General features: G+C 38.3%; 1 protein-coding gene across 1 annotated transcript in view; it reads left to right on the top strand.

Moving 5' to 3' along the window:
• The window catches only part of ZNF570 (zinc finger protein 570), a 34,760-nt gene extending 28,079 nt beyond the window's left edge, over positions 1-6,681 (top strand). The window contains exons 3-4 of the mRNA XM_053906485.1: positions 5,756-6,379; positions 6,464-6,681. Of these exons, the coding sequence (XP_053762460.1) occupies positions 5,756-6,379; positions 6,464-6,681 (842 nt within the window). The remainder of the gene's footprint in view (positions 1-5,755; positions 6,380-6,463) is intronic.
• The last annotated feature ends 18,703 nt before the right edge of the window (positions 6,682-25,384 follow it).

The following is a 25,384-nucleotide window of genomic DNA, read 5'->3' as shown; positions in this document are numbered from 1 at the left end:
CGAGATCATGACCTGAGCTGAAGTCGGACGCTTAACCAACTGAGCCACCCAGGCGCCCCAGGGGTTTGCAGTTTTTGATACCTGATTTCCTTTGTCTTAAGAACCCAGGCTCCTTTCTTGCTGTTTTCCTATCTTAATGTATAGCTCTGATAAGGAGTCTCCGTCTTTGACCAAAGTTTAGTCAGGCTCCTCTGAGCCCTCTTCTTGAGTAGACTTTATTTTTTGGCCTTCTGTCCAAGGTCTGCTGAGCCCATTTCAGCAAGAATCCTGCCAAGGCAGTTTAGCAAGAATTCCCACACTCCTGATACCTAACCAAGTTACTCTGAGTAATTTTCTATCCAGTGACTCCTTCAATCTGCCTGTTGGGTATAAATCCCCAGATGTCCCTGTTGAATTTAGAGTTGAGTTCATCATTTCTACCCTTGGAATAGTTCAGACCCTTACTGCAGTAATCTTGAATACAGTCTTCCTTGCCTGTTTAACTTGCAATTTTCTTTTTTTTTTTTTTTGTTTCTTTTTTAAACGTTTATTCATTTTTAAGTCTTTTTAAAAATTTATTTTTATTTTTGTTTTTTTTAACGTTTTTATTTATTTTTGAGACAGAGAGAGACAGAGAATGAACAGGGGAGGGGCAGAGAGAGAGGGAGACACAGAATCTGAAGCAGGCTCCAGGCTCTGAGCCATCAGCCCAGAGCCCGACGTGGGGCTTGAACTCACGGACCACGAGATCGTGACCTGAGCTGAAGTCGGATGCTTAACCGACTGAGCCACCCAGGCACCCCTTTTTAAACATTTTTTAATGTTTATTTATTTTTGAGAGAGACAGATTGTGAGTGGGGGGGGGGAAGCGGGGACGGGCAGAGAGAGAGAGAGACACAGGAATCTGAAGTAGGCTCCAGGCTCTAAGCTGTCAGCACAGAGCCTGACGGGGGCTTGAACTCACGAACTGTGAGATCATGACCTGAGCTGAAGTCAGACATCTAACTGACTGAGCCACCCAGGTGCCCCAACGTTTATTCATTTTTGAGAGACAGAGCATGATCAGGGGAAGGGCAGGGAGAGAGGGAAACACAGAATCCGAAGCAGGCTCCAGGCTCTGAGCTGTTAGCAGAGAGTCCAATGTGGGGCACGAACCCAGGAACTGTGAGATCACGACCTGAGCCGGTCAGAAGCTTAACCAACTGAGCCACCCAGGCGCCCTACAGTTTTTCTTTGACATTCCCATCCTCAAGGTGATCTCATGATCTGAAAAGCCTACTGCCACTCCAGCAAACACATCTGCATTCTGAAAAGAGGAAGGAAGAAAGAGGTGGTAGAGGACAAGAAGTGTACATCTCTCATTGGGGTCAGCTCTCTTCAAGTAATCCTCTCAGAAAATACCATAGAAAGTACCACACAAAACTTTTGCATATATCTCAGGGACCAGAACTTAATCACATGGACACACTCAACTGCATGGATAGTCTTTCAGCTGGGCACATTGCTGCTTCATTTAAAATCAGGATTCTGCAGGTACCTGAGTGGCTCAGTTGGTGGAGTGTCCAACTCTTGGTTTCGTCTCAAGTCATGATTCCAGGGTTGTGGGGTCAAGCCCCATGGTGGCGCAGAGGCTGCTTGGGATTTTCTCTCTCCTCCTCTCTCTGTCCTTTCCTCTCCCTCCCCCCCCCCTCAAATAAATAAAATGAAAAAAATTTTAAATCAGGATTCTGTTATTAAGGAACAGAAAGGAAGATGATATATTGGGTATCAAGTAGCAATCATTGCCACTGGTGGTGGGGGTGAAATTAAAGAGACCATACAGGAGTTACTGCAATTCAGATGAGAGATTAATTTTTTCAGCTTTACTGAGATATAATTGGCATATAACATTGTGTAAGTTTAAGATGTACAACATAATGATTTGCCACATGTATATACAGTGAAATGATTACAATAAAGTTAATTATCACATCACCTCACATAATTACCTGTGTGTGTGTGTGTGTGTGTGTGTGTGTGTGTGTGCGTGTGCATGGTGAGAACATTTAAAATTTACTCTCTCAGCAAGTTTTAAAAAATTTTTACTTATATTTGAGAGAGATAGAGACAGAGTGCGACCTGGGGAGGGGCAGACAGAGAGGGAAACACAGAATCTGAAGCAGGTTCCAGGCTCCCAGCTGTCAGCACAGAGCCTGACGCGGGACTCAAACCCACAAACCATGAGGTCATGACCTCAGCCGAAGTCAGACGCTTAACCGACTGAGCCACCCAGGCGCCCCACCTCTCAGCAACTTTTAAGTATACAATATAGATTAACTATGATCACCATGCTGTACATTAGATTCCAGAACTTATTTATCTTATAACTGGAAGTTTGTACCCATAGATCAACATCTCTCCATTGCCTCCACCCTTAGCCCCTGGCAAGCACCAATCTACTCTCTGTTTCTATGAGTTTGGCTTTTTAGATTTCACATATAAATGAGATCATGAAATACTGGCCTTTCTCCATATGACTTATTTCACAGCATAATGCCCTCAAGGTTCATCCATGTTGTCACAAATGGCAGGATTTCCTTCTTTTTTATGGCTGAATTACATCCCATTGTATATGTAAACACCACATTTTCTTTATTCATTCATGTGTCAGTGGACACTTAAGTTGTTCCAGGTCTTGGCTTTTGCAACTAATGTTGCAATGAACATGGAGGTGCAAATATCTCTTCAAGATAGTGATTTCATTTCCTTTGAATATATACTCAGGAGTAGGATTGTTGGATCATATGGTAATTCAATTGTTAATCATTTGAGCAACCTCAAATTTTCCACAGTGGCTGTAACAATTTACATTCCTACCAGTAGTGTGCAAGGGTTCCCTTGTCTCCACATCCTGGTCAGCACTTGTTATTTCTTGTCAATTTGATAATAGCCATTCTATCAGGTGTGAGGTGATATCTCATTGTGGTTTTGATTTGCATTTCCCCAGTGATTAGTGATGTTGAGCATATTTTCATGGACATTTGTATGTCTTCTTTGGAAAAATGTCTGTTTAGGTCCTTTTCCCATTTCTTAATCACACTATTTTTTTTTTTTTTTTTTTTTTTTTGCCATTGAGTTAAATGAGTCCCTTATATGTTTTGGATATTAACCCCTTATCAGACAAATTCTTTGCAAATATTTTCTTATTTGAGAAATCATTTATGCTTCGGTTTGAGTATTGGCAGTGGATATCAAGAAATGAGAAAAAAAAAAGTGAAGACCTGTTTAAGAGCTAGACAAGACTTTCTGAATGTTGAAGAAGTTGATGCCAGAATAATGTTTACCTTTTGGCTTATGCCTCTCAGCCTGGCACTACTTTGATGTCTTCAAAATAATTTCCCTTGTCCACTTTTGTCATTTTTGTGAAAATATTTTTTTCCTTTATTGTAATTACTACTTATTTTTTCCAGGGACTTTACCCAAGTTATTCTCTTCTTTTCTTTTTATTACAGAAATTTTCAAATATTTGCAAAAATAATGATGTACCTATCACTGAGCTTCAAACAGTTACCATTATTTTTCTCAGTCTCGCTCTAAATTACTGTTAATTTTAGCAATTAACCTATGTTAAGCGTTACCATCATTTTACAGATATGGAAATGGTACTTACAGATTGTAAGTAATTCTTCCAGTGACATAAACCTTGTAATTAGAGAACTGAGACTTGAAATCCAGTCTCTATGATACAGTTCCTTGGATCTTCCCACCATGCCACTGTGCATTTTATTCTGTCATGCTATCTGAAGGTTGCTTTTACTTCAGACTGTCAGTGGCTGTTGCCATTGGTGAGGCTACTTGTTTCTTATCCTTGGCCAATATCGTCACATGCCAGGCAAATGGTGTTTTATATAGTATCTACTCTAGACACAAAAACTACCTCCTTGTTATCTGTTCATAGCTGACTCATTCCACCCTTTGAAATTTCCCCAGGATATTCTCCACTTTGTATTGCCATCATCTTGCCCCATCAACTAAGACCCAACATTCTTTTTATTACAGTTTCTAGCTCATTAGCCACTGAGACACCCTTTGTCCCATTGGAGGGTATCCTCTAGTTTTCCTACATCAACAAATCTATATGTTCATAATTACATGAAACTTTGGTTATATAATTTTGCCACAATGCATAAAACACCATAAAGATTCTTCTAAAATAATGACTGTGGAACTTAATTGTTTTCCCTATTAATTTCCTGATATTTTCCTATATTCCCATTCTAATTCCTTTTCCTTAATCCTCACCATTCAATAGCTATTTATTGAACACCTGTTATATGGTAGATATTGTGCTAAAAGCTAATTAAATAGTAGTGAGTTAAACAGACATGATGCTTTCTAATAGGAATCTTATAGTCTAGCATAGAAAATGAGAAAAAATAGATGAGAAAAATCGTGAAGGTTATGATTAATCATTTGGGCACTAGAATAAGATTTGGTGTTGTCCGACACAGTTTGAGAGGGGGGATTTTTAGTGTTATTTGTAATTATATTTACACTGAGACAAGAAGGGTGAGAAGGGGCCAGCCATACAAGGACAGACGGTACCTCCAAATGGGGTGCCTGGCTGGCCCAGTTGGAACAGCATATGACTCTTGATTTCAGTGTCTTGAGTTTGAGCCCCACATGGGGTGGAGAGATCACTTAAATAAAATTTTTAAAAAATTGAAAAACAAAAACAATACCTGCTAGAGAGAACAGCAGTGGAAATCACACTAATATACAAAAGTATTTTATCTGCTCTTGGAACATAGCATAGTGAACTGGGGAAGAGCATAGTTCAGTGATATGTTAGCCAGGGCCAGATCATGACATCACCTTTGAGTTAATGGTAAGTTATTCAAGTGTTACACTAAGTACAGAGGAAAACCTTAATGATTTTCCAACTTCAGGCTACATCAGAATCACTAGAGATTTTTCTTTTTTTTTTTTTTTAATGTTTTTTAATTTATTTTTGAAGGAGAGGGAGAGACAGAGCATGAGCGGGGGAGGAGCAGAGAGAGAGGGAGACACAGAATCCGAAGCAGGCTCCAGGGTCCGAGCTGTCAGCACAGAGCCTGACGCGGGCTCGAACCCACAAACCATGAGATCATGACCCAAGCCGAAGTTGGACGCTTAACTGACTGAGCCACCCAGGCGCCCCTAGAGATTTTTCTTAAAGCTAAGGTCTATTCCTGTAGTTTGATTCAATTGCTTTGAAGTGATACTTGTACCATTTCTGTTTTTAACAAGTTTTCCAGTAATTCTGATCTGAAGCAACATTTTAGAAACAGTTACCCTGCTTCTTTAACACCTCTGTGTCCACACTATGCTCACCTTCCATAGTTATATTTGAGGTCTTGTCAAGCCATCAATTTCTTATAGGTAATGTGTTCATATTCCTATTCAGAAATTTTGTTCTTCCAGGAACTGGAAAAAAATGCACATTTTCTTTCTCATTACTTCTCAGATATGAAATCCCAATGTGCAACAAAGGAGTTATCACCAAATGATGACAATTATAAAGTAAAGTCATCTCAGTGGAAGATAATGGAAAGACTTCCAACCCATGAATTTGGATGTTCCATTTTTCAAGATGATTGGAAGTATAATCACCATTTTCAGACAGAACAGGGAAATAAAGAAGAATATCTTAAACCTGTGACAGTCACCCATGAAAATATGCAAAGTCTTAGTCAACAAACATCCTATAGTCTACATCAGATATATCATACTAGGCAAAAACCCTATGAATGCAGAGAATGTGGGAAAGTCTTCAATTACCACTCACTGCTAATTCACCATGGGAGAAGACATACTAAAGAAAAATGCTATGAATGTAAGCATTGTGGAAAGGCTTTTAACAGTTGCTCAAAACTTACTGGACATCAGAGAATTCATAATGGAGACAAACTCTATGAATGTAATGAGTGTAGGAAAGCTTTCCACCACCCCTCAAATCTCATTCGACATCAGAGAATTCATACTGGAGAAAGACCCTATGAATGTAAGGAATGTGGAAAGGCTTTTAGTCGTGGCTCACACCTTACTCTACACCAGAGAATTCATACTGGAGAGAAACCCTATGAATGCAAAGAATGTAGAAAAGCTTTCAGTTACCACTCATCCCTCATTCGACATGAAAAAACACATACTAAAGAAAAACAGTATGAATGTAAAGAATGTGGGAAGGCTTTTAGCAACGCTTCAATTCTTAAGGGACATCAGAGAGTTCACAGTGGAGAAAGACCCTATGAATGTGGTGAATGTGGGAAAGCCTTCCATCACCACTCAATCCTTATTCAACATCAGAGAATTCACACTGGAGAAAGACCCTATGAATGTAACAATTGTAATAAAGCCTTCCGTTACCACTCAAATCTTATCGGACATCAGAAAATTCATTTAAGAGCAAAACTCTTTGAATGTAAGGAATGTGGACAGTCCTTTAGTCATAACAGGGAACTCGCACACCATCAACGAATTCATACTGGTGAAAAACTTTATGAATGTAAGGAATGTGGCAAATCTTTTGGTCAAGGATCACAACTTATTCATCATCAGATAATTCATACTGGTGAGAAACCCTATGAATGTAAAGAATGTGGGAAAGCCTTTATCCGTGGTTCATGTCTTATTCGACATGAGAAAATTCATATTGGAGAAAGAAAATCTCTAGTACTGTAATGAATGTAGTATTTTGCTTCTAAGTAAACTCTTATGGGACATCAGAGAATTACCAGATGAGAACTCTGTGAATATAGCAAGTATAGGAAGGCATCAGAGAATTCATTCAGGAGAAAGGCCACATGAATGTAATATGTAATAAATTTTTATTTATCTTAATTCTTACTTATCATGTCAGTGATTTATATTAGCATGAAATTATACTCATGTAAATAATGAGGAAAAACTTAGTTTAAGTTTATACTTTATTCTACATTATAAAGAGTCTTTATGATGAATGTAACAAATGTAGGAAACAGTTACCAGGATTTTACTTAACATTAGGGCATTATAAAAACATTCTTTAATATAAAAAATATAGGAAAGTCATCAGTAACCACTTATCTTTTATTGAACATCAAAAGAAAAACTCTGACAGAAAGGCAATAAGATGATAAATCAAGTAAAAAAGTTGATCTAAAACAAAACACTATCAACTTGGTAATTTAAGGAAGAAACTAAAAGTAAACAATACAGAATTTTTAGTAATGAATGGTATTGAGAGTAGTACATATCAAAAGCTGTGTAATGTGATCCAAATCTGTACTGATAGGAAAATGTATATCCTTTGATACATGGATATAATTTAATAAACAGAAAAACAAACTATGCATAAAACAGGTAGAAAGCAAATAAAACAACTTTCAAAACAAGAAGATATGAATTAATAAAAAATAGAGATTAAATCAAGTCAAGTTTAGATTTAGTCCAAATCCAGAAGTGTTCTTTCTAGAGGTCAGAATATGGGCGTGGTCAAGAAAAAAATTAAAAACTAAAGACATTATAAATGAGGAATTTTATTTAACTCTATAAACCGAGATTCTTCTTAACCATTCTACTACTTTATACAAGTAAATTTGAACGTCTAGAGGAGGATTTTCACACTGCTGACATTGGGATCAGATAACTCTTTGTTATAGGGGGCTGTCCTGTATAGTGTACAGTGTTTAGTAGCCTCCCTGTCCTCTGCTAACTAGATGTCAGTATTCTCCCCTTCCCTCTAATTCTGACAAATAAGAATGTCTCCAGACATCGCCTAAAGGTCTGGAGTAGAGTGGAGGGTGAAATTGCCCCCAGTCGGCAACTACTGATCTACATGAAATTAATCATTTTCTAAGAAAATAACCTAATTTTATTCAGGAAGAAGTAGAAAACCTGAATAAAACATAACCAACAGGAAAAAAATTAAAATATTTAACAATCTAACCCCTTAAAAAGCCAGATGTTTTTAAGAACACAGAATGCCAATACTTCAAGTAATAGATAATTTACATATTATATAAATTCTTCCAGAGCCTGGGAAAAAAAATAGAATGCTTACCAACTTATATAAGAGGTCACTAAAACTTGGATAGTTAAATGGGGCAAAGAGTATGTTATAGTTTGAATTATGTCCCCCCAAATCCATGTTGAGGACCTAATCTCCAATACCTCAAAATGTGACTCTGTGTGGAGATAAGGCTATTAAAAAAGATGATTAAGTTAAAATGAGTCCCTTAGGGTGGATCCTAATCCAACCTGACTGATGTCTTTATAAAAAGAGGAAATTTAGACACACAAAGACACCAGGAATACACGTGCACAAATGAAAGACCAGGTGAAGACCTAACAAGAAGGCAGCCATCTGTAAGGCAAGGAGAGAGGCCTTGGAAGAAACCAAGCCTTGATCTCAGACTTCTAGCCTCTATAACTATGACACAATAGATTTCTGTTGTCTAAGCCACCCAGTCTGTGATACTTGTTATGGCAGCCCTAGCAAGCAAATACAGAGTACATAATTAACATTAAAAGCCAATTTGGCGGGCACCTGGGTGGCTCAGTCAGTTAAGATCAGACTCTTGATCTCAGCTCAGGTCTTGATCTCAGAGTTCTGAGTTCAAGACCCACATTGGGCTCTGCACTGGGTGTGAAGCCTACTGAAAAAAAAATGTAGGGGCACCTGGGTGGGTGGCTCAGTTAGCTAAGCGTCTCTTGATCTCAGGCTTGTGGGTTCAAGCCCTGCTCTGGGTTCCACATCAGGCATAGAGCCTACATTAAAAAAAAAAAAAAAAAGGCTAATGTAAAGGACTTTTTACATCTTTATTTATAAAAAGAGATGTAGGGGCATCTGGGTGGCTCAGTCAGTTAAGTGCCTGACTTTGGCTCAGGTCATGATCTAACGGTTCATGGGTTCAAGACCCATGTAGGGCTCTGTGCTGACAGCTCAGAGCCTGGAGCCTACTTCAGATTCTGTATCTCCCTCCCTCTCTCTGTTCCTCCCCTGCTTGTGCTCGTGCTCTCTCTCTCTCTCTCAAATAAATAAACATGTTTTAAAAAATACAAAGAGGGATGTAAAAATCCTAACTGATAACTAAGAAATCAAACCTACCACTGTATTAGAGTTTACTACCATATAATTTACCCAGATTGTCCAGGACCTAACCTGCTCTCTTTCTTTTTTTACTTTTGTTTGTTTCAGGAGTAGAATTTAGTGATTCAACACTTACATATACCACCCAGTGCTCATCATAACAAGTCTCTTCTTAATACCCATCACCCATTTAGCCCATCTAACCTGCTTTCAATTAATGATATATCTAGGGTCTGTTATATCTCAAATCTAAGAAAACACAATTTTCAAAAGACATGATCTAACCCCATCTTCTGGACTCATTTGTTGTATATTTACATAGTCTAAAGAGTTGCAATGTGTAATGTTTATTTGCACAATTTAAATTTTGAAGTATTACAGTAACTAGAATATACAATATTTTTAAGAATATACAATATTTTTAAATATGGTAATCTAAGCTCCCACCACGCTTTTTTTCTTTTTGTGCCTAATCTCAGGTATTTGTTCTTCTATTGCTTAGAATTATATCAACTATTTATATTAATTGAATTTTTATTTTTCTTAAATGTTCATTTATTTTCGAGAGAGAGAGAGTGAGCACATGTGCACAGGAGGGGCAGAGAGAGAGGGAGGCAGAGGATCTGAAGTGGGCTCTGTGCTGACAGCAGAGAGCCTGATACAGGGCTTGAACTCATGAATAGTGAGATCATGACCTGATCTGATCCAAAGTCAGATGGTTAACCGACTGAGCCACCCAGGCGCCCCTATTTGAATTTTTATTCTATTAAATCTTTCCAACAAGAAACATGGCTGGGGCATTGGTTAAGTGTCCAACTCTTGATTTCCACTCAGGTCATGATCTCATGGTTCGCAGGTTCGAGTCCCACATCAGGCTCTGTACTGATGGTGCAGAGCCTGCTTGGGATCTCTCTCCTTCTCTCAGGCCCTCCCTGGCTCTCTCTCTCTCTCTCAAAATAAATAAATAAACTTAAAAAAAAAAAAGAAACACGGTCTTTCACACTGATTTTTCAGATCTTATTATATTCCCTTTAGTAAAATTTTGTAATATTTCATATGATCTCAATGCTTTCTTGTTCAGAACTTGTGTTTCATGACTTTGAAACTAAATATATATAGATATATAGATACAGATATATAGATATATATAATTCATTTTAACTGATTATAGCTTATATAGAAAAGTGTTAATTTTTATATCTGTATCTTTTTTTTTTTTACTTTATTTAAATCCAAGTTAGTTAACATATAGTGTAATAATGGTTTCAGGAGAATTTACTAATTCATCATTTACATATAATACCCACTGCTCATCCCAACAGGTGCTGTCCTTAAATATATCTGTATCTTATATTTAGTCATCATACCAAAGAATATTTTCCTAAAGTGTCTTGGTTTATACAGATGTGCAAATATATGATTTAAATAGAAATAATTCTGACTCTTCCTTTCCAATGTTTACCTCAGGTATTTTTTTTTAATTTTTTTTAACATTTATTTATTATTGAGAGACAGAGAGAGACAGAGCATGAGCATGGGAGGAGCACAGAGAGGGGGAGACACAGAATTTGAAGCAGGCTCCAGGCTCTGAGCTGTCAGCACAGAGTCCGATGCGGGGTTCAAACTCACAAACCGCAAGATCATGACATGAGCCGAAGTCAGGTGCTTAACCGACTGAGCCACCCAAGTGCCCCTACATCAGTTATTTTTTATACCTATCAATTGCTTTACATTTCTAAAGCCATGTTTAATAGCTGCAATAAGTGTACTCGTCCTCATCTCTTTTCTGATATAAATGGAAATGGCTTCAGCATTTCAATGAGTAGCATATTGCCTGTGGGGTTTGGTAGACAGCTTTGATCATAGTAAAGGGTGGCCTTTTTATCTTTATATGAATTTTATTAGAAATGACAACTCAGTTTTTATCATATGCCTTTTGGGGATAATCATAATAATTTTTATCCTTTACCTTATTGAATAATAAATCATTTCCTGATATTAAATAAGTACACTTTATTACAACAGAAATTCTATTTTGCTATAATATGAAAGCTAAATATCCCATGTGTTAAGTTTTAAGACAAAGACTATTACAGAGTTATTTAATTTTTAGCATTTTGATTGAAGGGCAAAGTTGAGGATATAATAAATCTGAAACCTTTCTGCATATCTAGGAAAATCCAGCTATTTATAACTTGGGTTATGGTCAGTTCCATTGCAGAAGGCAGCTAGTTAGCAAGCCTTGGAGACTGACAGCTCTCTTGCTAGGCAAATAGCACTGAACTGTTGGAGATCAGGTGTGTACAAGAGAATGTTCACCCATGTTATCACAGTGCAGTAAAACCTTGGATTGTGAGTAACTTGGTCTGTGAGTGTTCTGCAAGATGAGCAAACATTTCTAATAAATTTTAACTTGATAAATGAGCGGTCTTGCAATACAAGTAGTACATGATGTCAAATGTCACATGATCACAACTGAGCCAATGGTTCGTGAAATTCACTTTGATATACAAGTGCTTTGGATTACAAGCATGTTTCCAGGACAAATTATACTCACAAACCAAGGTACTTTAAGTAGAGAAGTACACCAGAAAGTTTGCAGAATACAATCATCTGATAACTGGGGTATATATATATATATCTGATAATCTGATAACTAGAGTTCTTTTTTGTTTTTGTCTATCTCCAGTTCAATATTTTAATATTCTTAGTCTCTAGCTCTTGCAAAAAATGTTTATAAATTGCTGCTCTGCTCAGAATTTTGTTGCTGACAATACTGACTCTTTTTTACAAGCTCATATTGTACAACTCCAGCTTCAGCCAAGACTGAACAAAAATAACTTATGTGTGTGTGTAATAACATATATGTTATAACACACATCCATACAACATATACATATAGCTAGTAGACAAAGAACTGAGAAAGAATATAGTAATCAGAGTTCTACATTAAGAAAATGTGAAATTACAACTTTCTGCCTCTCCATAGATGAGTTATTTTTTTTAGATGAGTTATTTTAATAACTTATACATCATGTGATAACATTTAGAATTTTTGCATCTTTATTTATTTAATGTGTTATTTCTTTTTGAGAGAGAGAAAGAGACAGAGACAGAGCATGAGTGGGAGAGGGGCAGAGAGAGGGAGACACAGAATCTGAAGCAGGCTCCAGGCACTGAGCTGTCAGCACAGAGCCCAACTCAGGGCTGGAACTCATGAACTATGAGATCATGACCTGAGCTGAAGTCGGATGCTTAACGGACTGAGCCACCCAGGTGCCCCTGCATCTTTATACATAAGAGAAATTGGTGTGTAAATGTGGATTTTCTTCCTATTTCAAGACTTATTTTTATCATAATTTAGGACTAATGCTTATTTTCAAAAAATGAACTGGGGAGTGTTTCTGTCTAATCTGGAATAATTTGGTGGTCTTAAAGTTAGCCTAGGGGCGCCTGGGTGGCGCAGTCGGTTAAGCGTCCGACTTCAGCCAGGTCACGATCTCGCGGTCCGTGAGTTTGAGCCCCGCGTCAGGCTCTGGGCTGATGGCTCGGAGCCTGGAGCCTGTTTCCGATTCTGTGTCTCCCTCTCTCTCTGCCCCTCCCCCGTTCATGCTCTGTCTCTCTCTGTCCCAAAAATAAATAAAAAACGTTGAAAAAAAATTTAAAAAAAAAAAAAGTTAGCCTAGTCTAGCACTTAACTAGAACTTCCAGTTGAATGTGGGCTCTGTTAAGGGCCATACTTGTCGTGTCCAGACTTAATGTGAATGCCTCTAGGGGCACCTGGGTGGCTCAGTCGGTTAAGCGTCTAACTCTAGCTTTTGGCTCAGGTCATGATTTCACTGTTCGTGAGTTAGAGCCCCACGTCAGGCTCCCCGCTGGCATTTTTGTGGAGCCTGCTTGGGATTCTCTCTCTCTCCTTCTCCCTCTCCAGACCCCTCCCAGCTCACTTGCTCGCTCGCTCTCTCTCAAAGTAAATAAAATAAAACTTAAAAAAAAATACCTCTAGTATTTCATCCTAAAGTATGTAATACATTTTGGGTTGTTGTTAGAAATATTTTATCAGGTTTAAAATGTTCTCTTCTATATCAGGTTGGGTAAATTTTTTGTTTTGTTTTCAAATTAGGAAGTCGCATTTAATATTATCAAATTCTTTTTTAAAAGTTTTAGTTTAAATTCATTAGTTAACATACAGTGTAATACTAGTTTCAAATGTTTTTTTCTATGTCTACTGGTGTGCCTTCTAGAGTTTTCTTATTAAGGAAGATGTTTCCAATGGGTTTTATTAAGCTTTTATGAAATTAACAAGTTGTCCCCTATTTCTAGTTACCCAAAAGGGGCTTTCCCCGCTCTTATCATGAAGTAATTTTGAATTTTATCAACCATTTTTGCTCCTTTTGCTGAAATACATGATTTGTCTTCATTAATCTGAAAGTGTAGTTTGTTCAGCTGATATATTTCCTGATATTAAATTTATCTTTGCATTTCTGGAATAAACACTACCTTGTCACAGTATGCCTTCTTTTAACTCACAGCTATAATTTATTTCTTAATATTTTATCTAGGATTTTTGCATATATGATAATAAATAATATCAGTGTATAATTTTTTGTTCCTTGGGTTTTCTTTGTGTATCTGTTATGGTTATAGTAATCTCAGAGTGCATTCAGTAGCTTTCTTTTTGTAGTCACTGAAACAATTTTTGTAAGATTTGAAAGTATCTTTTCCTTGGAGGTTAAAAGCTTACTTATAATCAGGGCACCTGGCTGGCTCAGTTGGTGGAGTGTGCGACTCTTGACCTCAGGGTTGTGGGGTGGGTTCAAACACTAGATTAGGTATAGAGATTACTTAAAAATAAAACTAAAAAAAACCAACCTTACCATTTATGCAAGGTATGTTTGGCTGGAGAGTTCTTAAACTACTATTACTTTTCTTCAATGGCTAGTGGCCTATTGAGATTTTGTTTCTTCTCGAGAAACTTTTGATAATTTTAAAAAGTTGTTCATTTAACCTAGGTATTTAAAACATTAGCATTAAATCCATTTACTGATTTTTTTGAGGGTGCAGCAGGCAGAAGGAGAGGGAGAAAGAGAATCCCAAATAGGCTCCATGCCCAGCACAGAGCCCCACCAGGGGCTCAATGCCATGACTGTGAGATCATGACCTGAGCCAAAATCAAGAGCTGGACACTCAACTGACTAAGCCACCCAGGCACCCCTCCCTTTACTGATTCTTAATACCTCCCGTAACTATCTACAGTTAGTTAAATCTCTGATAGTCCTATTTTTATAGCTTTCCTTTTGCTTGATGAATTATATTAAAGTTTTGTTTATTTTTTTCCCTCAAAACCAGTTTGCATTGTTATAAATGATACCTTCAGTATTTTTGCTTGCTACTTATTATTTCATTAACATCTGATGTTTATTATTTCATTTCTTCTTTCTTTGAGTTTCCTTTTTAAAAACTATTTGAATAGAAAAATGCTTTATTTTCAACTTGTTTTGTAGTTAATGTATTTGAAGCTATTAATTTTAGATGTCCATTTTGACATAAAGTTCTTTTTAGTTTTAAATGTTCTCTGATTTCCTTTACAATTGCTTTTTAACCTATTAAAATTTTAAGATTGTTCTGAGTCTCCAAACATATGTGCCTTATTTATTTATTTATTTATTTATTTATTTATTTATTCCAATTTAATTATCTTGTAGTCTAGCAGGTGGGCCATAGGATATTTAATCTCTGGAGTATGGGCAATTTCGGAGAAATACTGTTTCTGCTTGTGAAAAAGTATAAAAAAGTATTTTTGCAGAGAAGCTTTCAAAATATAGCTTATAAATCAAGATAGTTGTGTTAAATTTTAATGTATTCTTACTGTTTCTAATTAATCTATCAGTTTATGGACTTATGTTAAAAAAATCTATGATTGTAGATTTGTTAATTTTTCCCCTTGTAATTCCCTCAAGTTGTGCTTTACATACCTTGAGATTTTATTAAAGCCATACACGTTCTTCACTATTAAATCTTTATGGTGGGGTATTTTTTTGCATAGGACATTTTTTCCTTTACTTTCAGTCTTTATTTTTCTTTCAATCTGCTCTTAATGTTTATCTTTTATAAATACTATATACCTAGTTTTGTTTTGTCACCTTTTCTATAATCTCTTTTATTTTTTTAAGATGATTTATTTATTTTTTGAGAGAGAGAGTACACGTGCGCACGTGAGTGGGGGAGGGGCGAGGGAGGGAGAGCGGGGGGGGGGGGGGGGGGGAGAGACTGACTTAAGTGGCTTCAGGGATGTGGGGCTCAATCCCACCACCCCAGGATCATGACCTGAGCCAAAATCAAGAGTTGGACGCTCAACTGACTGAGCCACCCAGTCGCCCCTAATCTCTGTCTTTTAATAAGTGAGGTTAATCTCTTTGTATTTATTGTAAGTATGATATTTGAATTATTTCTGCCATCTTGTTTTGTTTTTCCTTTAACATGTTTCTTGTTTCATTTATTCCCTTCTTGCCTTCTATGAGTTGACAATATTTTCTCTTGTACTATTTTTAAAGTTAACTTATTTATAAGCTATTGATCTTTTTCAAGTGCAGATTCTCAAATTACACACAGTCTCCTTTTCGCAACAAATATTTTATTACAACTCTTTGCCTTCCTAAAATTAAGTTCACAGGTAGTATAATCCCTCACCAATCATAATTTTTTAAAACTCAATATAATGCCCTAACTTGACATAAATAGGAACATTAATGGAAAGAAAATTGTAATACAAAAATGCCAGACAACTAACATATTGTTACACCTGTATATACACTTACCATAAACATTACAGCTACAAATGCAGACTTCTACACATGTTGGTGATGTAAATACTGTAAGCAGTGTTGCCACCGTTAACGTGATTTTTCCAAAACGACAAAGCTCATGATAAAGTTCCGAATAGAAAGTGCAATTTTGCCTCAACTGCCTTGGTAGTTACATACCTAGAAAATTTGGTATGTATTGAAACCATCTAAAAAAAAAAAAAAAAACACCACTGTGTTTATATGTAAAATAGGCTATAGGCTCAGGTAATCATTAGCAGGTTTTCACCTATTTAAATATCCAGCAGGATATTAAAAAACTGTGGTGGTGTGGGACAATTCTTCATTTTACAAGAATGTTTTTTGCATTTCAGAACATCAGCATTTGTGGGCTCCCCACATTTAATGGCAGCAGTTGTCCCACAAATGTCCAGCTCCTCATTCTTGGATTGGTTTCACCCTTACTGAGAATCCCTGACCTTCATGAATGTTCAGTAATGTATTCAAAACAAAGAGAGGGCACACAAGCAGCAGGGGCGGGAGTATGGGGGGCAGAGAGGGAGGGAGAGAGAGAATCCCAAGCAGGCTCCATGCTGTCAGCACAAAGCCCAAAACGGTGCTCAAACTCACGAGCCATGAAATCATGACCTGAGCCAAAATCAAGAGTCAGTCACTTAACCATCTGGGCCACGAAGACTCCCCAGTATTTCATAGATTTCTATGTTTATTATTTCTTGTATGAGTTCTTCCTGGTTTCTCTTGTTTACTATTCTTGCGCTTGTGGTTTCATGTTCATTCACACTTGTCCATTTACCTGGTATATTCCTCACTCACAAGTATCTTTATAATTTGGTCCCTCAATCAGGATTCTGCTTTCTTCTTACCTCCTCAGAATGGCTTCCTCTTGGTCAATCACCAATTGAGAATACCTTCATCTGCTACAAACTATAAACCAGGGCAACTTTTCTTATATAACAAAAAAATCTGCGGAGAGACACCCCAGGCTGGAACAACATAACCACGATGTCATCTGTGTCCCAGGCTCCACTATTTCTGCTCTGCCATCCTTAGTGTGAAGTGTAATTTGTCTTATGCCATGTCCCCATATCCCTGGACAGTAACTGTGGCTTTTTTTTACACACACCCCCCTTTCTTGGGCAACATCCCACACTCTACTTCCATACCGAATTTCCCTTTCATTTCCCACTGGGGGATGCGGTGCCATGCAGAATTGATCCTTATCAGCCATCAGCATTCAAGTGCAGCAGGTCTCTGTGGTACCAGCTTTGCACTGTGTGCCTAGCACTGGCGGTGCCTGTGCCCAGCATCAGCAGCAACTGTTCTCCTTGGAGGGGTCTAATGGTTTAATTCCTGACCACATAGCCTCCAAGCCTCATTCTCTGGCCCTCATACACAGAGAGTGAGTTATTCAGTATCTTTTAACAAATCCTGTTTGGGGTTAAAATTAGCAAGAGTAGGTTGTTCTGTTTGCATCCAAGTACTGTGACTAGTACAAAGAAGTGGCATTGGATGTGATAGCAAGCAGCAGACCTTAAGGAAATGAGATTATGGGACTGTTTTTGTGGCCTGGTTGGATTTAAAAGCCAGCAGAGACCAAGAAAAACAATTAACAGCTAGAAATAAGGTGGTTACAGTTAAGGGCAGCAGGGTCTGAAGGTTGATTAATGATAATTTAGGCTGGGACTAGGATGAGGCAAGTGAGATACTTGCCATGGGTGTAAAATGTAAAATCACACCAAAAAAACTCAGTAATCAAAATAAATAATATTTTAACGCAGTATTTTTTAAATTCAAAATTAGTACCCAAAAGCCCCATGAACAAAATATCAGTATCATGCCAAGCCATATTGAAGCCTGAGGCTAAAAGAAAACATTAATACTGATTCTGTCTTTCTTTAAAATTTTGATATTTTGCACCCTACTCTCAATTTGACCCACAGGGACCATTAGCACTGAACGGACCACAAAATCCAACTTGACCTGTACAGCAGTCAAAATCTAGCTCTGGTGGTGAAGGCCTTGCCCAGTTTCAAGCATGCCAATAAGACCTGGAGAGTAGAAAATAGCAGCTTTTTAGCTGCATTGGTAAGACAAATGAATGAAGGCGATAGGAAATAAAACCCCCAATTACACAGAGACTTGTATTTTCATGGGCTTTCTGCTGCCAGATGTCAGGGTATCTCTCCTCCCAAGGTGAAAGAAAAGTTCCTGAACTTCCCACCATATATCTGTTAAGACAGAGGGACAATGCTTGTTTTCTTTGGATTTTGGAGAGCAGCATGGTTGGGTCTATTTACTCTGTGCTTCATAAGGCTATATGGTCTGAGTGGGACTCAGAGAAAGAGAAGGCTTTGCAGATGGTCCAGGCTGCAATACAAGCTCTTTGACCACTTGGTCCTTAATCAAGGATCCAATGGTGTTGAGAATGTCTGTAGCCAATCAGGATGCTGAAGGAGTTTGTGGAAATCCCAAGTAGGAGACACTATGGCAGAGGCCCCTAGGATTTTGGAGTAGATCCACACTCACTTGATTAAGAAATTATCATCCTTTTTTGTGAACTAGCTCTTGCCTTGCATTGGGTCCCTGGTAGAGACTACACACCTATTTATGGTACACAGACAACTGCAACCTGGGTCCATATTATAAGCAGAATGTCATCTGGTCTACCATGTTATTAACAACATTTCATCAAGTGGAGGGTTATAAATAGGAAAGGCCCAAGCAAGTCCTAAAATGTCTCATACCCCCAGTGTGTGTACTCTCATTGCTACTTCTGCCTCTCTCAGAGCTACAGATTCATGAAGAGTTCTGTATGATCAGTTGCAAAAAGTTGAGCCTGATCTCTAGATAATGGCACGATATGCTGACAACCACTAGAAATATACTGCTGGAGATTTGCAACCCCTCATAGGGAGTTTTATAGACTGACTGGGAAGGGAAATTCACCCAATGGCCAGAACTTGGAGAGCTAAATCTCATGTGTGTTCTACATTTAAAAAAGACAGCATGAGGTATCTACACTGATTCATATCCAGAGGTTAGTTTTGAGGATAAATGACTTGAAAAGAGCACACTTGGGAGTACTGATAGTGAGTGCATTTGGGAAGAAGTATGTGGAAGGACACTTTGGAATGTATCGAGAGAGTGAGAATATTTGTATCTCTTCTCTTTGTCTTACCTCTGTAGAAGTGTTTTGTGATTAAGAGGTGAGGATGACATGCTCTGTGGATATTAGCTTCATCCAGCCACCCCAATGCTTGCTCATTGGGTTCATGAACCATATAGTTATTCACAGTATTAACAGTGTGGATTTACCCTTACTAAGGATTACCTCACTACTGTCAGTTTGCTATAGTATCCAACCATGAGCAACAGGATTATGTCATCACCATGTTGACCAGTCAGCTAGATTTCTTCCACTATGAAAGAGGTGATGATTTTTTTCTCCTTACTGGGGTAGATACTCCTTGGAAATTAAATTTGCTGCCATCTATGGATATTATGAATTCCTTATTCATGATCATGCTTCCCACATAACGTTACTTTGGACCAAAGAGCTTCTTTTATAGTGAAAAAAGTAAAGCAATGGGTTGATGCTCTTGAGATTTGCTGGGTTGATGCTCTTGAGATTTGCTGGTTTTATTCAGTGCCTCATCACCCACAAAGCTCAGACATTTTAGAGCTCTACTATTCTAAAACTGTTAAAAACTGAAAAAGAGTACCATCTAGAAGACTATACCTTGCAAAGGTGGGTATTGCCCTCACATCCAGTACATGGTCTCATCAGAACCAATATGTGGTATTTTTTTAGGGTCTGGGTACCCAAAATGGAGACTGGGATAGCACCTATTAGTATTAACACCTAATTATCTACTACTAAAATATTTGCTCCCTCCTATTTAAAAAATTACCATCTACGGGCTTTGCTGGTGAGGTCTTAATGTTCAAGGAGAAACTATTCCCTCATATTTATTCCATTGAATACGAAATTGAGAGTGCCACATAGCCATTTTGGTGTCCTCAAAATCACTGAGTAACATGATATAAAGAGGGTTCAGCATTTAATGATTAATTCTGATTTGCACAAGGAAATAAGGTTCCTGCTACCCAAAAGGCAAGTAACAGGTTTTCCAGGTAGTTTTAAAAGGTTATTGGCTCGGGGCGCCTGGGTGGCTCAGTCGGTTGAGCTTCTGACTTCGGCTCAGGTCATGATCTCACAGCCTGTAAATTCAAGCCCTGTGTTGGGCTCTGTGCTGACAGCTCAGAGCCTGGAACCTGCTTCAGATTCTGTGTCTCCCTCTCTCTCTGTCCCTTCCCTGCTCATGTTCTGTCTCTCTCTGTCTCAAAAAGAAATAAAAACATTAAAAAAAAAAAAAAAAAGGTTATTGGCTCTACCTATATTTTCTTTCATACTTTGTCTTCTACAGATTCATAATATATTAGAAATTTATTATTACCTGTCACCCATCCCCCTATTATTTTATAAGGGGCATATTATTTATATCTTAAAAAAATTTTTTTTATGTTTATTTATTTTGGAGAGAGAGAGAGGCAGAGTGTGAGCAGGGGAGGGGCAGAGAGAGAGAGGGAGACACAGAATCCGAAGTAGGTTCCAGGCTCTGAGCTGTCAGCACAGAGCCCGACATGGGGCTTGAACTCACGAACCGCGAGATCATGACCTGAACCAAAGTCAGACACTTAACTGACTGAACCACCCAGGCACACCATATCTTAACCAATTATTCCACAAGATAAGATTGTGACAGAACCAGGAAATGAATGAACATCACCTAGAAATTCCAAATGTGAAGTTAGATGTATTCACTAATGTTACCTGGGATTCACTCTTTTGGAGACTGCATATTTTGATTTGTACAAGTTACAGTTGCATTATTTGAGGGAGCATTTTTGTTTATTTGCTTGTTTATTTGGTTTATGTTTGGAGGGAGAGTACATACTGATGTTGGGCAACAAAGGGATGGACTGTAGTGGGCATTAGTCATGCCTTCTGGCTGCCTGGCACATTTTGCACACCCTATATTCACGGGGTTTGCTACATCATGAGACCCATCTCCTGAAGCTCCTAACCAGAAACTCCCCTCAAGGTAAGGTACCCTTGGCTCAGAGAAGAATGATGTGGAGAATAAAGACATACATAGAACTGATTCTGATGAGTGTCAAAAAGATGCACCAGAGGCCATAGTCCTAACTGCTATATCCCATATCTTTGTTAGCAAAACAAGCTGTGGTACCTGTGCACAGTGGAGGTAGAAGTAGCAGTAGGCAATCTGGGCTACTGCAGAATCTTCCCAACTGATCTTCTTGCTTTTTCCCTTGTCTTCTTCCCCTCAACTCATAAAAAGCAGCAAAAGGGATCCTGTTAAAAAGTTAATTAAATGATGTCACTCCTCTTTTCAAAATCCTCTATGGGTCTCATTCACAGTAAAAACTGATGTTTTTGGGGGTGCCTGGGTAGCTTAGTTGGTTAAGTGTCTGACTTCAGCTCAGGTCATGATCTCATAGTTCATGAGTTCAAACCCCATGTCAGGCTCTGTGCTAACAGGAGCAGCTAATCTGGAGCCTACTTCAGATTCTGTGTCTCCCTCTCTCTCTGCCCTCCCCTGCTTGGATGCTCACTCTCTCTTTCTCTCTCTCTCTGTCAAAAATAAATAAACATTAAAAAAAACCCTGATGTTCTTTTAAAAATTTATTTATTTATTTTTAAGACAGAGAGAGACAGAGCACGAGTGGGGATGGGGCAGAGAGAGAGGGAGACACAGAATCTGAAGCAGGCTCCAGGCTCTGAGCACAGAACCTGACGCAGGGTTAGAACTCACAAATTGTGAGATCATGACCTGAGCTGAAGTTGGACGCTTAACCAACTGAGCCACCCAGGTGCCCCCCAAAACTGACATTCTTAGAATGGTCTTCAAGGTCTGCAACCTGGCTCCCTCATCACCTCTTTGACCTCATCTCCTTATCATTTTTATCCTGGCTCACTCTACTCCCACTGCACTGGATTCTTTGATATTCCTAAAAGTCTTTGTATCTGTGGTTCGTTCTTTCTGGACACTCCCTAGACGCTCACATGATTCATATAATATTCATGTTTTATAATATTCATAGTATTGGCTACATAAGTTTCCTCTTCTATGAAATGCCTCTTTGTATCTTTTGCTGTATATGTATTGGGTTTGTTATGCTTTACTTTTTTTTAAGATTTTATTTTTAAGTAATCTCCACACCCAACGGGAGGCTCGAACGCACAACCCCAAGATCAAATGTCGTATGCTCCACCGACTGAGCCAGTCAGGTGCCCCTTGTTACGCTTTACTAAATGATTTGGAGTTGTTCCTGCTACCAGTCTCCTATAGGCTTGTATTCTATCTGTCCCAGTTTATAACTTATCTTTTCATTCTCTTTACTGTCATTTGAGGAACAGAAGTACTGATTTTAAGATAGTCAAATTTATTACTCTCATATTTCTTTTGTGTTCTGTTTAAGAAATCTATTACCATAAGGTCTAAAAAATATTTGCTGATATTTTTTACTAACAGTTTTATTAAAATTATGTTTTGACATTTGAATCATTAATCCTTCTAGGGTTGATTTTTTCATATGGTGCCAAAACCATTTTCTTTATGGTTTTTGGCCTGACCAGCTTCCCTTCATATGGCAATTTCTTCCTCTATGCTTTTTTTAGAAAGCTTTGTATTTCAGTAAGGCTTTCAAAGTCATTACTCAAAATAACCATAGAATTCTGACTTTCAAATTCTTTCTCTATAGGAATGTCCCCCTTTCTTCCTAATGTTGTTTGTGTGTATCTTCTCTATTTTTTTTTTCATCTTTCTTAAAAATGACTTCACTCTTTTACAGACAACCAGCTCATGGTTTTATTATCTCTAGTAGGGTTTTTTTCCTATTTGTTTTATTAACATCTGCTTATCACATTGATTACTCCTTCCCAATTTCTTTGGGAGTATTTTTTTAAAGTTTATTTATTTATTTTAAGGGGGGGGGGGGGAGAGCAAGCGTGTGAGCAGGGGAGGGGCAAAGAGGTAGAGAATCCCAAGCAGGCTCCGCACTGTTAGTGTGGAGCCCAGTGGGATCCAATCCCACGAACCACAAGATCATGATCTGAGCCTTCCTTCATCAAGAGTCAGAGGCTTAACTGAATGATCCACCCAGGTGCCCCTCTTTGGGAGTATTTAATAGGACTTTAGTAGAATGTGATGGAATTAAAGCTTAATTAATGTTTTCAGTCCTCCTGGCATCCTAATTTTAGGTTAGATTTTCTTCTGGATATCACTTTGGTCCATCCCTTAGATTTTTCATGTATATAGTACTATCATTTCCCTCTTCATTCTAAATAGTTCCCAACATCCCATATTATGTTGTCCTTAACCCAAGGGTTATTCAGATGTGTGTATTTTAATGTACATGCATTTGGAACATTTTACATATTCTGTTGTCTGTTGTTGGTTTCTATCTTCATTTTTATGTAGTCTGAGACACGGCATATGTGATATCAGTTTGGGGGCTTTACAATGTCTTTTATAGCCTACTTTTTGGAGAATTTTTATGATTGTTCCATGTATGTTTGAAAAAATGTAATTTTCTGGTTAAAAATAAAAATAAAACGTAGATACACATCAAACAAATTAGTTATGTTATCCCAATATAGTCTTATACCTACTTTTCTTCTATTTGATCTGTTTCTGAAAGATATGTTAGTTATTGTGATTGTGAGTTCCTCAAAATTTCCCTGTTTTACCAGCTTTTGCTGTATATATTTCAGAGCTATATTGTTAGATAAATTTTATTAGTGTTGTATGCTCTTGGTAGCTGCATCTTATTAAAACATGGAACATCTCTGTTAATAGTGTTTGCTTTGAAATTTGTATAATCTAATACTATCAACACACCTGCTTTCTTCTTGATAATATGCCCTTGTAAATGATTCTTAAATTCATTTCCTTTTTAAATTTTTACTGTGAAATTTTCACACAAATACTAAAGAAATGAGAACATTATAATGAGCTTCATGTACCTGTCAGCTGCTTTCATCATTTACCAACATTCTGTTATTTTTGTTTTATCCTTTTACCCTGCTCAATGAAGTTTTTTAAGCTGACATTTTGCTAGTATTTCCACATAAATCACTAAAAGATTAAGTCTTCTTGTAAACATAATCATATTACCAACAAAATTAACAGTAATTCTTGGGCCTCTGGTAAAAATGTGTGTTCACTAATAGACTTCCACAGATTTTTCCTTAAACCAGTTTTGGGAGAAGAAAGACAAGCTGGTGAAAGCACAGTCCAACCCTGTAACTGGCCCAATTTTGAAGCTAAAGCCCAGAGAGGGGCATAAATAGCCTGAAGACACCCAGCATGCCCACATCAGAGCTTATCCCACCGCTGCGACTGCTAAAAGACTTTCAGTAGAACCTCCTACCACTGTCAGATAGAACGTCCTGGCAGAAGCCAGTATTTAGCTGGGTTTTAAAGAATGTTTAGGAATTCGCCAGATGAAAGGAATTGTGTCTCTACAACCTCCCAGTCATAAGCACCCCCGTGGACTTTAGGCTTCATTGACATAATAATGACGTTGTTCTTAGATTTTAATTTACAAATAAACAAAAATAGCAGTTTCCTTAGGTGCTTTTTGTCACACGTTGACGGTATTAAAAACTATTATTATTTTTATAATTGTCGCTACTAATGGAAATTAATGAGGATTGAAGGCTCCATTTCCCTCCACCAGCCCTTTGGAAAGTGCCATCTTGCCCTGGCGGCATCCCTCAGGAGAGAACTAGACCACACCGACTAGTACCTTATATCCCCGGAGGGGTTTCTCCCACAAAAGGCTAAACTACCCTGCCTGCAGCCGACTGCCCATTCTGACATCTATGTTAACGGTGGTTTCGCCCAGAAACGGGGCTCCCACTCTGACCTCTCCACATTCTCCCCGACGGTGTCTCCAAAATTCAGATTGTACTGTCGCGACTTCCCTCATCCGCCGATTTCTCCCAGGATTCAGCCGTAGCATATAAAACGTTTGTCCTTATAACTTGGTGATTTTTCCTCCCTTGCTCCCCTCATCCCCGGTGGTTTCTTCCAGCAGAAAATTAACTCTCAGCCGAGAGGTTTATCCCGGAAGGCAAATTAGCTTTTCTAAATATGACACAGAGCACCATACACCATAGCCAAGACCTCCCTCCTCCCAGAAGCCTACCTCGACCAGGGCCCCACCCCTGTATTCTACGTTGCAATCCCCGCCTCGCGCTAAGAAAACGCGCGGGAGGCCTATTCCTCCGCCGTACGGAATGGACACGCCTCAAAGATGGCGGCTCGCGCTCAGAAGCACCATTAGGCGAGGCCATGTTCTCGGCCCGACAGCGTCTCTTACGGAAACTACGCCATGTTGGCTATTGGCATATGCGGCTTCCAAGGTAACTCAGAGCATGCGCGATAGCGACTGTCCGTGA

The sequence above is a fragment of the Panthera pardus genome, unplaced genomic scaffold (genome assembly GCF_024362965.1).
Source record: "Panthera pardus isolate Hobbes unplaced genomic scaffold, ASM2436296v1 HiC_scaffold_18, whole genome shotgun sequence".
In the NCBI taxonomy this organism is placed as follows: Eukaryota; Metazoa; Chordata; class Mammalia; order Carnivora; family Felidae; genus Panthera; species Panthera pardus.
This window is presented reverse-complemented; position numbering and strand designations above follow the sequence as displayed.